The sequence below is a fragment of the Elgaria multicarinata genome, chromosome 6, assembly GCF_023053635.1.
Source record: "Elgaria multicarinata webbii isolate HBS135686 ecotype San Diego chromosome 6, rElgMul1.1.pri, whole genome shotgun sequence".
NCBI classification, from domain to species: Eukaryota; Metazoa; Chordata; class Lepidosauria; order Squamata; family Anguidae; genus Elgaria; species Elgaria multicarinata.
Window position 1 is genome coordinate 101,789,396 of NC_086176.1, and position 17,783 is coordinate 101,807,178.

General features: G+C 45.1%; 1 protein-coding gene across 2 annotated transcripts in view; it reads left to right on the forward strand.

The window, feature by feature from the left end:
* Nucleotides 1–387: 387 nt before the first annotated feature.
* The window catches only part of PDZD2 (PDZ domain containing 2), a 212,467-nt gene continuing 195,071 nt past the window's right edge, over nt 388–17,783 (forward strand). For both annotated transcript variants that reach the window (XM_063128182.1, XM_063128183.1), the window contains exon 1: nt 388–927. In XM_063128182.1, the coding sequence (XP_062984252.1) occupies nt 452–927 (476 nt within the window). In that variant the 5' untranslated portion in view covers nt 388–451. The remainder of the gene's footprint in view (nt 928–17,783) is intronic.

The following is a 17,783-nucleotide window of genomic DNA, read 5'->3' on the forward strand; positions in this document are numbered from 1 at the left end:
AGCATAGCAGACAGCTCTCCAGTCCTTTATTTGACAGTGAGAATTATGGTTTTAACTGTGCTATTTTTCCCTTTCTAGGTCAAGCAGGTGTTGGTGAATGTGGAGGAGCAATTATAATCTCTGGTAGTGGAATACTGGATGCCTGAGTGATTTCTGCACGGACAGCTGTGGAAAGAGCCAAACGGGAAGACCCCATCTCTTCCTTCCCCTTCATGAGCAGCTGTCTTCACTCTTCGTCATAAAAGCCGTTCTGTTCATTTTGGCCACATTGGGGAAGAAAGAGAACCTTCGTTCGTTTGTGGCTCTCGGCGTGGGCACACGTTTTGTTTCGGTCACCATGGCCGTCGATGAAGTGCACAGCCACTTTGATCCCAAAAGGCGCGTTGATCAACTTTCCATCGGCCAATCCAGGAATCAGTTCTTCACGTAACGGGACCCTGGAGTGACCACCATGCCCATCACTCCGGAGAATGCGGTGCTGTTTCTTCCCATCCTTTATCGGTGGCTGCAGAACCACCTGAGGGGAGAAGTAGAAGAGCCTGAGCAGAGGCTTTGCCATTCTGCCATTAAGAAGCTGAGGGAGTACATCCAGTTGAACTTCCCGGCGGAGGAAGGCAAACTGCAACATGGTCCAAGCCCTGTGGACATGGAGATCTGTACTGTTTACCTAACCAAGGATCCTGGGCAGGCCGAGTCTCTTGGCCTAAGCTTTGGGAACATCCCTGCTTTGGGGGACTATGGAGAAAAGCGGAGAGTGGGGAGAAAAAAGAAAGGGCATAAAGGCCCCGTGCTTGACGTGGGAAGCATCTGGGTCACTGACTTAAAGAAAAACAGCCCTGCGGGGAAATGTGGAAAAGTTCGCTTGCGAGATGAGATCCTTTCGCTGAATGGGCAATTGATGGTTGGGGTGGATATCGGTGGTGCAAGGTAAGAGAGGTTTAAATAGACCTGAGTAGCAATCAGTAATATTCAGGGATTTGTGTGCAACGCTCTGGAACAGCCTTTCCCAACCTGGGCACCCTTCAGCTGCGTTGGACTACAATACCCAGAATCCTCATGTCAGCTGGCTGGGGGATTATGGGTGTTGTAGCACAGCTGGGGAAGGCTGCTCTAGAGTACTTTTAACCAGCATTATATTCAGTGAAACAGGTGAGGATGCTGTTGGACTCCAGCTTTCATCAGCCCTAGACAGCATGGAAAATGGTCAGGGATGATGGGTGTTTAGTTCAACCACATCTTCTGGATGGCTACGGTACCCCACCCCTGCAGTAAAAGAACCCATTTCCGCAAAGAAACTATCTGATGCTGCTTGTTAGCTGCATGGCAAATGTTTATGTATAGTGCTTCTGGTTCAGAAATGGCCCAAGGACGTTTTGGTGTCCAAGGTGGAAAATCCACAAAGCATTCCTTCAGTGGTAGTAATATATAATAATTGATAATTTTGCTTCCCTCTGATGGTATCTCAAAACCTGATTCCATAGGTGGTCTGCCTCCCTTGGCCAGATTCAGATTCATCCCTGGTTGTTGAGGAGGCCAGATTGAACTTGCATGTATCTCTTGCAATTTACGCCCTCTTAGTAATGAGCAGAGCCGGAATGTACTGTGTAAAAATGGCACAAATTGCAGAGTCAGGAAAAATAAGAGCAACCATGCAAATATACTCAATCTGGACAGTTTGTAAAAGTTACAAAAGTTGACTTTAGTGGGTTCAGATTTAAAACGTAACACCTAAGCAATGAGTGCACACCCTCCTGAGTTTATCTGACAAGTCATATAGTTCTACTTTCTTTCTTCTGCAATGGTTATGTTGCTGTCATCAAGGATCTCGAGCATAAGTGGGGACACAGCTGAAAGTGTCCCCAGAGTCATAGAATCATAGAATAGTAGAGTTGGAAGGGGCCTATAAGGCCATTGAGCAACCCCCTGCTAAATGCAGGAATCCACCCTAAAGCATCCCTGACAGATGGTTGTCCAGCTGCCTCTTGAATGCCTCTAGTGTGGGAGAGCCCACAACTGGTTCCATTGTCATACTGCTCTAACATTCGAGAAGTTTGTCTGCAGGTATCTTGTGCGTAAAGAATAAAAAGCATCACCTCCATACCCACCCAGCCCAGCATTTAGTATTGAGCTTTTGTGGCTAAATAAATGATCAGTGCAGGTGCTGGATGGATGAAAAATGAGTTGGATGCAATCTATGCACTAATGTTGCTTTAGGTCCCCAATAGGAATTTGAACTTGCCAAATACCAGAGGTGGGAGTGCTGAATCCTGTCGGCTTTCCACACATCTAGCTGGTGTTAAGCCCTGTAAGAAGTGGGCAGGATTAGAAAACGTTTGTTGGTGGGATTTTAAATGGCGGTGGCTTAGCCAAACCTGTGGAGGGGGAAATTGCTTGGGGAAACAGGAGCGAAGATCACTGCAGCTGCCTCTGACATCTGCCTATTTGCAAGAGTAAAGGATTTGCACACAAGGTTGTCGGCTTCCTTAAACCAGCAGGGATCATTTGCTTCCTCAAATCGAATCCTTCCTTCTCATCCTCCCACTTATTGGGGAACGGGGAGTTTCCAAAGAGGCTGATATTTGCTCTTTCCATAAAGGACCAGGTTCCCCCCCCCTTTTGTAATATTAAAACACTGTTTTATTTTAGTGTCTCCGTAAACAAAATGCTTCTTCCATAGCTAAGAAACAGGCAGCTTAGAGAAAAAAAACTCATAGTGGTTTCTTGGAAGCCGTGTTTATTACTTTGGCAAGTCCCGGCACTTGATGGGCCCAACGCCATGCGTAGCTGCCGTTCAAGACTTCTAATCTGGTGGGTTTGTTTTTGATAGCATGCTACCACTGATGCTTTCACTCCCACACATATTCCTTGATGGAACCCCAAAATGCAGATCGTCTGTCTAACAACCACCAAGTAGTGATTGGAAATCGCTAGAAATGCATTTTCTGACTTTCCAGCGACATATCCATGGTTGCGTGAGAAGTCTTAACAAATGTGGCCTTTTGTTGGAGGTTGGGAAGGGTGAGGATGCCATGTGTGTACACTACTCTTGGCCACCACAGAGTAGGAGGAGGACACAGAGGACAACACACAGCCAATTAGCAGCCCACACGGCAGAGCCAATCCCTAAAATTTGAATCAAGGTGTAGTAAGAACTTCACTAGCAATTTCACCTTTAAAGAAAAAAGAGAAATGTTTTAAACTGAAATGTTCACACTAGAGGTGCTCCCCCACGCCAGTGGTACATCGCCCTTTATTTGGTTTGCGTGCAGTATGAGAGTGTATGAAGAGCTGAGCTGGATCTAACTAAAGTCCAGCATTCTGTTCCTACAGTGGCCAGCCAGATGCCTATAAGAAGCCTATGACCACAATGCCACACTCCTAGTCATGTTCCCCTAGTGACTGGTGTTCAGAGGCAGACTGATACTGGAGGTAATTTATAACCTTTGCAACAAGTAGCTATTGACTTCTCCATTAGTGGGTTGGAGATAATCTATAATGATAAGTGATGCTCCACCTCCATTTGATTCTGGTTGTCCCCTCCTAGCAAATTCAGCCCCATCACTTACTGTGAACTGAGGAGGATTCCTCACCTGCCTGGCTGTTGTGTCAATCTGTGATTGGCTTGAACCAGGGCCATGAGACCAGGTAGCCTCTCGGGAGTGAACACCAGCCAGGGCCTTCTCTAGGAAAAAGAAGGGGCACACTTCCCAGTGGTATAGGCTGGCCTGAAATTGCCATGCCCCAAACACAGTTTCTATCTTGCTATGACCGAGCGTAGGCTCTACATAACATCCAAGCATTTACTGCTCCGTGGCATCAGTGCTTTATGAAGCCTGACCACCTGTGCGTACACTGCTGGAGCACTCCTGCTTCCTGGAGCAGTGCTGGCTCCAGATTTCTGAGTTCCCTGGGGGGCCTCAATGGAGCACCTCCCTCAGTGACTCTACCTTCTCACCACCCTGGTCTCCAGCTGCTATTGCTCCTCATCCTTTTTCTCCTCATTGCTGCCACTGGCTGGCTTGACAAGCAGGGAGCCAGTGAGCAAAGTCGGCAGGAGCATCTGTTTCTTCTCCCTGTCACCACCACCACCATCACCACCACTGTCTGGGCCAGAGCGGGAGGCAGGTAAGCAAGCAGGTGGCAATGGTGAAAAGGAGGAGCCAGTCCCAGGTGCTCTTGTCAGGGGGCCCCTGCTGGAGTGTGATCCTTCACAACACTAGCCATGTGCTGAAGGCTACTCTAGTGGCTCGGGATATGAGTTGTGAACCAAAGAGGCCCTGATCCAAACATGAGCTCAGCCAGGAACTCACGAGAAGCTACGATTCTCTCCTCCTCATCTCCCATATCAGTAATATGAAAATAAATGGATTACCTTATTCAATAATACTGAAATTACAGGCTCCATCGCAAGGATGGTCAAAGGGTTGAATGATGGCGCTGCATGCCTGCTGAGGCCATCATTGTGGCACAGGAGAAAATGCTGCAATTCCTCCTGGGTCCATGCTCTGAGAAGCTTGGTTTGGAGTTTGGTTTGGATCCCTCTTCCTGTAGAAGGGAAATCACTTGAAAGCACCCTGAACTCCTTCCGCAGTTTGGAGAATGGAGAGTGGGTTCTGCGCTGGCTTTCATACCATCGCAAGACCACAGGACAAAAGCAGCAGGGATGGTCCTGGAATCGTTCTGCCATTTTTTTTAATGTTCTGGGTACCAAAGGCTGTCACTCTACTGGGTTGGCCCTCTATGCAGTGGCCAGGGTCTGTCTTGAGGTCACACACAAATTGCACTGAAGAATCAGCAAATGTAAGAAGAAATGTCACGGATGGTCCAGGGCATGAGGAAACAACCAGTGAAGGCTGTTGGCTCCGATGTCAGTGAGGCGGTGAACCTACTCCGGGTTTTATTCAGAACCAGTCAGAAGTCTGGTTCTTTTAACCTGTTGGTTGTCTTACTATGGTTTTAATTTTTGTGAACCGCCCAGAGAGCCTCGGCTATTGGGCGGTATAGAAATGTAATAAATAAATAAATAAATAAATAAATAAATAAATAAATAAATAAAATAAAGGAGCTATCCAAGGTGTGAAGCAGGCTTCACTACTTCACCGAACATCAGAGCCACCAGCCTCCACTGGGGAAAAAAAAAAAACCTAATTAAAAGAGGACGCAGATCTAAAAAGAAAGGAGCAGCCTGAGTGTGTTAAAGTACTTAGGAGCAAAGTCCTTTTCTTTCTGTTAATGAGGTCTGCTTTCTGCTTATTCGATCTGACACTTCCCTCTGGCACATGACCATGTGCTACTTGAATTCCATTCCTCCTTCTTCCTTTTTTATCAGGTGTGTAATAAGGGCATGTACGAAGCACTAGCTCATTCAGTGCCCTTTCATGTCTTTCGGTTTCAATTATACCATCTTTTAATTGTAAAACTTCTATGGGAAGCCAATGAGTTCACGCTGTTCTACTCCCAATATAAATATTCACATGTGTGCCACTTAATTTTTTCTCTGGTTTCCTCAGGAGGGCACTGTCTGAACATGCTTTGTTGCTTATATGGTATAGCTATAGCTTAGGACTCAAGGCATCAAAGAGAAATACACATGTAACCCCCGTCCCACTTTATTCCGGATTTCTTATCTGCCAAATCAAGTTATACCTACGATTTGGCTGTAGGAAGCAGTTCTCGTAACCATGGGGAACGCAAGGGATTTCTCACAAAAGCATATAATAAACAAAATCCGGGAGCTGTAAATCCCTTTTAAATTAGCATAAATCAGGAGAGAATCAACAGATGTAAGCTTCAGGCACCACAAACCTCTTTCCCCCCCTCCAATGGAGTTCTTCCAAAAGAAAGGCAATTTCTATCACACCTGTTCACGTTCCTGATTTGCTGGGCAGAGCATAACTGAAAGCAGGGGAAATCCTCTGAAAGAAGAATTAAGAGATATAGCACCAGGAGTGCACAGCGCCATCAGTCTATACACGATGCTTTGCAGAATAGTGTTGGTAAGAAGCAGGTCTTAAATTTAAAATCTAAATTTCGGTGGCAGGGTGAGGAGAAGTAATAATAGGATATGGGTGGAACAAGTGTAAGAAATCGGGGAGTGGTGGGATGGGCAAGGAGACACCCTCTCCCTCAGTGAATCTTTCCTTCTCACCACCATTGTCACCAGCTGTTATAGCTCCTTGTCCTTTGGCTCATCTTTGATAGCAATTCTTTGCTGACAGTTAGAAACCCAGTGAGCAAAATAGGCAGGACTCCTCCTTACCAGCACCTCTGTTGTCTGGGCCAGAGCAAGAGGCAGGTGAATTAGCAGGTGTGGCAGTGGTGAAGATGAAGAGGGATGCCAGAGGGCTGTTGTGAGTGGACCCCTGCCAGATGTGGGCCGTCGGTAGACGCCCAGCTGGGCTTCCACGTATGATGCTGGCCCTAGAGATGGGAGAGGCAAAGTGAAAGATGGATTAAAGTAAACCAATGCAGTGATTCGTCATGGGGCGTCATTTCGGTTGGGGATTCAAAGCTCAAGCCACCATCCTGCCAGGGGATCTGCAATTGACTTCTTGACTTAAAAATAAAAATAAGAATGGAAATGCAGATTTGATTGCAACAGCAGCAGAGCTTAACCCTTTCCCTGCAGGCTGTTTTTGCAGTCCAAATTATGGCTACCCCTTCCCCCCAGCTTTTTCCCCATCTACCCAGGGGGAAGGGAGGATTTCTATTTAGGTATCACAGCTAGTTAGCCTTGGATGAAGGACCTATGCTTCATGCATTTGTCTAATCCTCCACACCCCACCCCACCCCTTAAAGCCATCTAAGCTAGTGGTCATTGTGCCAGAAACATCCATGAGTTCATTGGCATATAGGCAATATCCTGGCCATAGAATGATGTAGAGCCTCATCAGATGGGGTGGGTGGGGGGGAATCGTGTTTCCCTACTGTAGCTTTGCCTCCTGCGTCTGCCCCACAATAGGGACGAACAGCTTCCTCTTTCTTCACATGGGGAAGAAAGAAGAAGCAAGCAACGGCCACATGGCCCGTTCAGTGGGTGTTTTTTATCACGCTGCTTCTCCTGCACACAGCAGGAAATGGCGGCACATTTTGTTATAGTAAAAAAAAAATGTTGGGGGAAAAAGAGCAGAAGGAGCGGGAGACGCACGGGAGGCAGAGGTCAGCCTCAAAAGGACCCGTGAGTGGCCAGTAACGAGCCTGCTGGGAAACGCTTGTCTGATGACGCTCGTAGTGCAGCCCTGGCTGCTCCACATTGTTTGGTAAAACTCTGCAGTGCAACCATGGCAGGTTCATGGGGACAAGCTTGTGCAGTGTCAATATGATTCTGTAGTTTTCAAGTATATGGGAAACTCCCTTATACCGGATCAGACTTCTTGCCTGTCTAGCCTGGTATTGTCTGCTCTGATTTGCACTTGAAATCTCCCTGTCAACTGGAGATGCAGGGACTGAACAGGGGATCCCTTGGATGCAAAGCAGTTGCACTCCCACCAAGCAAGGGCCCCTTCAGGTTCGTCTTTGAAAATGCTGCTCTGCGCTCCGGTTCCCCCCACCAGGCAACAAACAGGCCATTGATGCACATGCTTAACTCACATGGCTTCACTGTCCATCATTCAACACTTAAAAGTGGAAAGGGGGTGCTGCAGGGTGCAATGCAGACAACAAATGTCCATCACATCTGCTCCCTGGCTGGACACCTTTGCAGAAGGATCGCTGGACTAGATGGACCGTTAGGCTGCAATCCTGTACACACTTACTGGAAGTAATCCCCATTGAACTCGGTAGGACTGTGGTGATGGCCACCAAATTGGATGGCTTTAAAAGGGGGTTGGATAAATTCCTGGAGGAGAAGGCTATCAATGGCTACTAGTCCTGATAGCTAAATGCAACCTCCAGTATCAGAGGCAGTAAGCTTGTATACTCTAGTTGTTGGGGAACATGGGTGGGAGGGTGGTGTTGCACCATGTCCTGCTTGTGGTTCTGTAGTCAACAGCTGGTTGGCCACTGTGTGAACGGAGTGCTGGACTAGATGGACCCTTGGTCTTATCCAGCATGACTCTTCTTATGTTCTTATTACTTACTTCTGAGTAGACATGCAGAGGATTTCACTGGTGGTCTAATCCAGCAGGGCTCTTCTGATCTTAATTCAACTGAGTGCTCATCAGTGCCATGTGGAAGTGGAGCTGAGGTACAAACTAGGCATGGAGTTCCAGTATAAGAATTGGAGGTAGACTCAAAAAACCACACCCGTCGTACACGATCAATGTGTTATAATTCTTTGTAAAATATTTGGACAAAAAATAAATGTACATTTGTACATTTCAGCTGCCAAGATTTCTAACAGAACACTGTTTGTTTCTTTCAAAAACAGGAAAAGCAGTTCATTCAGTTTGTAAAACTCATTCCCAGAAATGTCATATTTTGAAAGTGTGAGGCTGTGAGTTGGGTGACCAACAGTCCTTTTGAAGTTTGAGGGATAATTCATCTGGACGCAGAAATAAAACTAGGGTTCCCAGTTAATTTTTGAGTAAATGGAAAGTCTGAATTTCTCTGCAAATAGAAGTTAGGGGGAGAGAATCTATTTCTACAAGCTCTTGCTAGGGCTGTAAACTGCAATTCCTGCCCAGACATCCTTATCTGAAGAATCAGACCTCTAATTAACAAGGACTCCAATGAAGTTTTAATATACATGCTTGCTTGAAATGATGCACAAGCTCAGTTATTAGGACCTTTTCAAGACTCTTTGTTGTTTTCCCAGGAAGACCATGCAGCCATTTCTAAAGGCCCTAGCAAGCACTTCCATTGTAATGAAAGCAAGACTAATAGATCAGTACTTGCATAAGATTTTATGGGCTGCAGCCCACTTCATCAGATGCACAAAGTATTCACCATGCACTTCACATGGCGAAATCAGTTCAATGCTTCCCAACTTCAACTGGTACAAAATGCAGCCACTTTGGTACTGGTAGGTCCTGAGAAATTGGATCATGCAACTCCTGTATTACACTAGCAGCCCCACTAGTCCTGATGGCTATGCGTCACCTCCAGTAGCAGAGGCAGTAAGCTGGGGAACATGGGAAACATGAGCTGGGGAACATGCTGTGTTGCACCCATGTCCTGTGGGTTCCTAGTTGACAGCTGGTTGGTCATTGTGACCCTGTTCAGATGACATGCTAAGCCATGGTAGTTAAGCATTTTGAGCTAAACATGATGGCTTAGCATGTCAGCTGAACCATTCCTAACCATGGTGGCTATGTAATCCCTGTTGAAACATTCTCACTAACCTTTTGCTGAAAAAGGGTTAGCAGCATAACCATGGCTTAGTGTGTTGTCTAGACAGGCCCTGTGTGAACGGAGTGCTGGACTAGATGGACCTTTGGTCTGATCCAGCACGGCTCTTGCGTTCTTAGCCCTGGATGCCAGTGCAATTCTGGGCCCAATATAAAGATCTTTCATCCTCTTTTATAAAGCTCAAACCTTACCCAGGTGTAGGGTCACCTATTTTTTTATTTCAAATATATTGATTCCTGGGGCTGGGGCTGATAGCACACATATATGATGCTGCTGTATACTGAATCAGACCATGGGTCCTTCTAGCTCAGTGTGGTCTACTCCCATTGGCAGTGGTTCCAACCCTCTCTTCTCAAGAAAATATCCTTAAGAACACAAGAAGAGCCATGCTGGATCAGACCAAGGTCCATCTCACCCAACATTCTGTTCACACAGTGGTCAACAAGCTGCTCATGGGAAACCCACAAGCAGGACATGAGTACAACGGCACCCTCCCACTCAGGTTCCCCAGCAACTGGTGTACTCAGGCATACTGCCTCTGATACTGGAGGTAGCATATAACCATCAGGACTAGTAGCCATTGATAGCCTTCACCACCACGAATTTTTCCAATCTCCTTTTAAAGCCATCCAAAGTGGTGGCTGTCGTTTCATCTTGTGGTCCTGAATTCCATAGTTGTGTGAAGAAGTCCTTCCTGTGATGTGTCCTGGATCTCTGACCAATCAGCTTCATGGGATGATCCCGTTGGGTTCTAGTATTCTGAGAGAGGGAGTCCTTCCCATCAGCTGCTACCTGATCCTTTGGAAATGTCCACAGGTTGAGGGCTTGTCTGTCTCCTGAATACATGTAGGCTCTCTGTGTGATTGGCTTGACAAATCTGTGTATTCAGCAGCCTTCCCCAACCTGGTATCTTCCAGATGTTTTCAGTGAGCTTCCCAGAGAAGCTCACCTGGCAATACATTGTGCTCTTTCCTGCACCAGGTGAAAACCTTCTTATTTTCCCAGGCACTTTAGTCTTTCAGTTTCTGTTGTTTTAAACCTGTTACTGTATTTTAAATCTTTGCATTGCTGCTAGGTTTTATTTTGTTTTTGATTTGATTTTATACTATAGTTTTAAACAGTAGTAGTTTTATATTGTATCTTATCATGTTGAAATTATGGTTTAATTGTTGTGAAATGCCCAGAGAGCTTCAGCTATTGGGTAGTATAGAAAAGTCACAAACAAAACAAAATAAATAAATACACTAAAACTCTCACCATGCATGTCAATGTCCCATAGGATGACCATATGGAAAGGAGGACAGGGCTTCTGTATCTTTAACAGTTGTATAGAACATGGAATTTCAGAAGGTGTCATTTGTATGCATGCAACACCTGGTGAAATTCCCTCTTCATCACAACAGTTAAAGCTGCAGGAGCAATACTAGAGTGATCAGATACCAAAAAAAGGAAGGGCTCTTGCAGCTTTAACAGTTGTGACAAAGGGAATTTCACCAGTTGTTGCATGCATACAAATGACACCTGCTGAAATTCCCTTTTCTATTTATCTGTTAAATATACAGGAGCCCTGTCCTCCTTTTCATATGGTCATGCTAATGTCCCATAGTGACAAGGGGCTGATGGGAGTTGTAGTTCAAAACATCTGGAGGGAGCCAGGTTGGGGAAATTGTGTGAGAGACTTGCAGTCTGATGATTTAAACTGTCTGCAGTAAATTCTTCTCCATGTTACCAGTTGGGTGAGAATTGATTGCTGTTTGGAGGCTATTTGCCATTATCTTCAAGACAGGGACTCCATCACTTTTTTGATATACATATATATATATAGTAGAAAGCTTGCTACTACTTCAGCATCATAGAAATTTGATGATTGCATTTCAAAAATTGCTGGATGTGCTGCAACTCGCATCATGTCCAAATTAATTTTAATGTTGAAAATTAACACTTGCTGAAAGGTAAGGTCTACTCCCTTTGTGGGGATGAGATCTTGGGTTTTTTATATCCACGTTCAGATGTAAGACCGAATGAGAACTATATACACATACACACCTTTAAATTCAAGCACCATCTGACGGAGGTAATGTGCCGGCAGTCCCTGTGACCACATCTCCCTCTAGTGGCATGCCTTCAGGACCTTTATACGGCCGATTAAGTGAGAAGGTTCTATCACTCAACGCAGGAACGTAAGAAGTTGCCTTATTCTGAGTCAGAATATTGGTCCATCTAGCCCAGCATTTTGCTTGGCAGCAGCTCTCCACAGTTTCAGGCAGGTGTTCCCTCCCTCCCCAAGAATACCTGGAGATATTGGGGATTGAAACTGGGACCCTCTGCATGCACTTACAATACAAAACAATACAAGGAACAGCAAGATGGAGTGGCATATGATTAATTGCAATGAATTACAAGCCAGAAAATGCCTGGGTGAACAAGTGCATTTGCAGGAGGTGCTTGAATCATGCTACGTTTTCTGCTTCCCAAACTGCACAGGGGAGAGTGCTCCGAAGAGAAGGCCCACCTTTGAGATACTTTGTTGTTTATTCGTTCAGTCGCTTCCGACTCTTCATGACTTCATGGACCAGCCCACATTCAGTGGGTCACGTGAATGATCTTAAAGGTCGACCGGGTATATATAGGTGCAGTTGGTGCACCAACCAAAGTTGGTAAGGGGTCACCTGGGCCTTCAGCAACAACGATGGATCAAGGAGCACCCCCAAAATGCTACCTGTTCCTTATAGAGGGAGTGCAACCCCATTCAGAACAGGCAAACAGCCCAATTCCCAGACCTGGGAACCACCTACCCATAGGATCTCTGTCTTATTATGATTCACATTCAGTTCATTAGCCCCAGTTTCATCCAAGCCATAACTAGATACAGGCACTGGTTCAAAACATTCACGTCCTCTCCCAGTTCAGATGTCACAGAGAAATACTGGTGACATCTTTCCCCAGATCTTCTAATGACCACTTCTAACATAGATATTTAATAACACTGGGTACAGGAAAGTGCTCTGTGGCACCCCACAGTTCAACTGCCAAGGGCCTGAAGCACAGTCACCCAATGTTCTTCTCTGGAACTGACCCTGCAAGTAAGAGCTGAATCGCTGTACAACAGTGCCTCCAATTCCCAACTCATGGAGATTGTCCAAGAGATTACCATGGTCAACGGAATCAAAAGCCTCTGAGAGATCAAGAAGAAGTAACAGGCTCACACTCACCCTGTCCGTTTCCCAAAAAAGCTCATCCATCAGAGCACCCAAGTTTCATATATGGAATGGAAGTGAGCTCTGTATTGTTCTTCACTTCAGGCAGAAATGTGTCCCTGGTCAGTCCTGGAGATCGCCTTATTAAACAGCCCCCTGACCCAAAAGGAGGAACTGTATATGAAATTGGGGCCCAGCCAAGGAGCTGCCTGAGTCATCAATAGCACTGATAATCTGTTAGGAGGGCTGTGCGTGTCAGAATCCAGCCCTCTGATCCTCTGTCTAGTCCCCAGAATAGATGGCTGGTGGTGCTTCTGATAAAGCAATTTAGGTTGTGAAGACACAGCATTTTATTTTATTTTATTCAGGAGTAGGCAACCCGGGACCCTCCAGAAGATTTGGACTACTTCTCCCACAACCCCTGGCAACCAGAGCTGATTGGAGTTGTAGTTAAAATGTCTAGAGGGCACTAGGTTGCCTACCCCTGATTTATTGATTTATATAAATTTGTACTCTCTGCCTAGCTGGCTTTTTTTGCTTGGGGAAACACACCTGCAGCATCGTTTGGCACATGTTCCCTCTCGCTGGAGAGAAGTGCTGTGTTTAGGAAATAAGCATGAAGTACAGGAAAGCAGGAAGCTCTAAATCATAAACTCTTTATTCAGATAAAACTGGATAATGCATTTAAAGGGCCATGGAATCCAATCACTTGCTACTTATGCTGTGAAGAAAGAGAAAGTAAAATAGATTTATATTGATGCCAAAGTACCCTAGTATTCAGATGGTGAGATCTTCAGCATCATCCAGTTTTTTTTTTTAACGATGCAAAATACACCCTATGTGCTATATAAAGGAATGTAGAAAATTAGATCCGTAGCTGTTTTAAATTAGCATGGTTTCAATGCAGAATATCTGAAGGCACATCTGTGGGCTAGGTTGCATTTTCACACCTCCTCCTTTGTGCAAGCCCTAGAAAGCAGACCAGAGCAATGTGATGCTGGTGGGAATGAGTGGGTGTGGCACAAGCCACATTGGTATTGTGATCCGGGCCCGAAGGAGAGCCCAAACTGTGTCTCCTGCCTCTCCCCCCCGCAACTCTGAGGACCAACACTTTAAGAAATCTTGCTGCCCCAATCATCTCCCAATGCCTGCCTTCATGTACACCCCCCTTTATGGTATCTCTATCAAGTGAGAGTCCTAGCTTGTGACAGGCTGCCATGGATTCCATCTGACATGGGTAAGGTGATGCTCACATGGACTAGAGGCAGGAGAGTGTGATTAAGAATGCTCCTAGTGGTTCCACATGGACCTATAGCCCAACTGGAGTCCACCAGAAGAAGAGCCTTCAGTGTGGTGGCCCCCTTTCTCTGGAACTTCCTGCCCCTGGCGGTCAGGCAGGCAGCAACACTGTGCTGCTTCCGGCGTCTCCTGAAAACAGCTCTATTCCAGGAAGCGTTCCTTAATTGACAGCCATGTTTTTTACTGGCATTCTGTTTTGTTTTTGTTTTTAATTTTGATGGTGTTTTAAACTTTGTATCTTTTACTGTTTTACTTCTTATGTTCACTGCTCAGGGATCTGTTTCAGATATGGAGCAGTATACAGTTTTTTTAAATAAATAAATGGGCTGGAGGTCAGGTAATGGATGTGGCAGACAAGGACTGAGAGCCAGAGTTAGGAGACATCACAGACAAGCTGAAGATCAAGTAATAGACTGGTAAGGCGAGAGCCAAGCTAAATGTTCTTCTAATCTATGCAGGGCAGTTTTGCTTACTCTCAGGTAAGTGCATATGGTCCCAATTTGGATTGGAACCACTGTACTCTGGGATTGTGTGTGTGTGTGTGTTAAGCCTTCTCTCTCCAACCATTTTTCTCCTGAAATCCCCCCCCCCAAAGATGAGGGGTTAAAAAAAGAAAACAATGGAATCAACAGGGTGGTGACAAAATTTCATGACAAAAATGGTGGGGGGGAGAAGGCTTAACACCTCCCCTTCTCTAGTGTCATGGCTGGGGGATCCTGACTTGGGAATGCTGGGAATTGTAGGCTGTAATTTGCGTGAATTGCTCAGAAACTTTTAAAAAATGCACAAAAATTCCCGGAGTTTGGAGGAACAGCTGGCAGCTTGGCTTGCAGACATAAAACGAGTCGTATGCACCACAGAATGCCGCCAGTCCAAATAAAGAACCGGAATTTCCAGGGATGGACACCCTTAGCATGGGGAAAAGCCTAGGATTTTTTGAGATCTCAGCTCCCCTTAGTAACTTATATTTCATTAAAATTGTGCCTTTTCCAGTGTCTCTAGATAGGGGATATGTATAAATGAGAGTAGTTTTGCAAACTATCTACCCGATAGAATAGTTGAACTGTATTTTTCTGTAGCCTGAAGAAGCTCCCCTCTGGTCCTAATCTGTGTCTTATTTTATGTTTCTTGCGCATACATTATGAAACAAACGTTTCTGCACATTTGTTGCTTTAGACAACGTACGCATCAGATTTGGCTTCAAGATACGATGTTTTATGTTTGCTGTCAATTTGGACTTCAAAGCCAAGTGATGTTGGAGCTGCCAGTTTTTCTGTTTTGAAAGAAAGGCTTCCAAACAAAAGATGCGCGTGATATTTATAAAACCTCTCCCCATGCTGCGTTATTCTGCAGAGCCCAAGTGGCTCAGAAGCCTGGAGCTTAAACTCTGCATATTGAATGTTGTGCGTTTTCATGAAAAAATAATCACCAGGACAGAGGAAAAACATGGTCGTTTAGATGAAACTTTATCCCGCTCAGTTAAAAAGCAAAATAAAATCAATTTTTGGTGTATTATTCTGTGCAAGTTTAAAGTGCCCTTTGGTAAAGCAGTGGAACCAAGAATGAAAAAGCATCCCAACAGCAAGATAAGCAGACACAATATGGAGGCTTTGGGCCTGGTGACTCATGACTGGAACTCCAAGTGAGAGCTGTTGTACGGTCGTCATAACCCACACCCAGGAGCCCGTCTACACTTGTCTAGATGAAACGTAACAAGTTGGCAGAGATGACGTCAGCAGTCACGTGATGCTGTTGTTGTTACGTTTCTTCTGACTTTTAAAACCGTTCCACTTTCTGTTAAAATCGTTTTAAAACTAACAATGTGCCCCAACCTTTCGTTGTATTCAATGCCGTCTTTCAAAGTCATGTCTCGTGACCATGGTCTTTGCTTCCTGATTAGAACAAGTGAGGGCTTTTCTAGGGGAGGGAGAGCTGGCACAACGCGACGAGGGGGAGGGGGAGGGGGAGGGAGGGCGGTGAAAGAGATCACAGAGGCTTAATTTTTTTAAAAAACCGCTTATCTTTCGGGGCGCACGTGGCCCCTTTAAGACGCTGCAGGGCTTCCCTCGTCCCTACGCGTCGCCCCACCTCCCTGCCGGCTTATCCCGGCAGGTCTAGCTCAGAGTCACCGGAAGAAGGAAGTTTACTTCAGAGCCGGTATGAGCATAATGAAGAACGTTCTAAAGAAGAGTGTGCCCGGGTAAAACGATAGAAGAAAAGGTATTTCGATTGACTGGGCTCAAGTTGCATTTTGTAACGTAGCAAGGGAGGACGCAACAATGCACTTAAACAACGGTGTAATGAATAGTGTAGATCCTGCCCCGGTCTCCCGTACGTCCTTAAGCACAGGGCTTTGCAGTTGAGTCAGTTTACATATTCAGGTGCCAGTAACCCAAATGTAGATAAATTACCAGGTGTATCCAGATCTAAATCACTCATTTATTTATTTATTTATTTAGAAGAACCACCTCCTTATACTCGGGGCTGATTTTCCGACATAGCAGAAACAGTTTTGCAAGGCCCAGTAAAGTTCTGAACTATGTTATGAACTGTACAGGAACCCAAATTGGGAACGTAGGGGTGGTAGAATCACTCTCTCTAATAGGGAATTCAGGTGCTGTGTGCCAACAGCTGAAAGTAGGGGCACTGAGAAACTAGAGGAAATTACTGGCACATTCATGGAAACCCCCAAAGTAAGGTGCCATTTTGAATGAGTCATACCTTTAAAGGCAAATTACAAATCATTTAATAAATAAATATAAATAAATAAATAAATAAATAAACCTTTTTTTTTAAAAAAAATAACTTTAACCCTCTCCCCTCCAGATGGTCCAATGGAGACTGAACATTCTCAGTGGTTATGGAATGCTGTTGGGGGTGGTAGTAATGGTATACAGTATCCTGGAAGAGGACATGGCCGGCTGTCTGGAACCCTGAACAGTAGCCCTCCACATGGCAACACTTTGTTATTTAAGAATTTCCAAGTATGAAGTAAGCCTGTGTGCACCAGTTGCTGGGGAACATAGGGGGGAGGGTGCTGTTGCACCGTGTCCTGCTTTGTTGGTCCCTGGTCAACAGTTGGTTGGCCACTGTGTGAACAAAGTGCTGGACTAGATGGACCTTTGATCTGATCCAGCATGGCCCTTCTTATGTTCTTAAGAATGTTTGAAGTCCATTCCTCTATCGGTCACGCCAGCACAATCTGCTCAGAAGAAAACCATCTGAGTGTATGTGTAGTTCCCTGATTAAAATTGCTTGAAGTATTAGTACGATTGTATCCATGGTGTGAAATATTAATAGGATTGTATCCATGGTTCTCTAGTAGTCACCATATGCTTCTGATAAGAGCCAAATTTTACTCTCAAATGAAATTAAGGGTGAGTAGAGTTAGAAAACTCCTGTCTGGAAGCACCCTGATACTGAAATGAAGGCATGATTGATCCATCCAAGACCATGTTAAATTAAACAATGGGGAAAATAGCAATAGAATTTTGCATAAAGAGAATTACTTTAGCAGGAATAAGTGAACCTGGCCTACAACCTTGGACCAAAGAATCCAGTTTTGTGTTCTGGACCGATTCTGGTGAAGGCAGGGGTGAAATAGGAGTGGGTGAGAAAGGGGTTCCAAGAAAAAACAACCATGGAAACATCATGTGTTCTCACACATTTTATCCAACATCTGAAGAACTTCTGACTGGAGAAAGTGATCAAGGGAAAACCCTGGAACAAAATCCTCATGTATGATTTAAGGCAGGATCCTTGAAACATTAATAAATGGCAGGCTTATCACACCTTTTGGAAACATGCTGGGAAGCTCTCAAAAATAAAATTGAGAGTGCCTGAATGGATAGTGCAGCAATATAGTTCACACATCTTTATGGGTGCATAGGGGTGTTGCTAGGGCTATTCCTGGGCCTCTGAGGAAGAGGCCTACCTTTGGCTTTCTGTCTGTAACCAGGATGGGCAAATTCCCCTTAGTTTGTTTTCAGGAATGGGTGC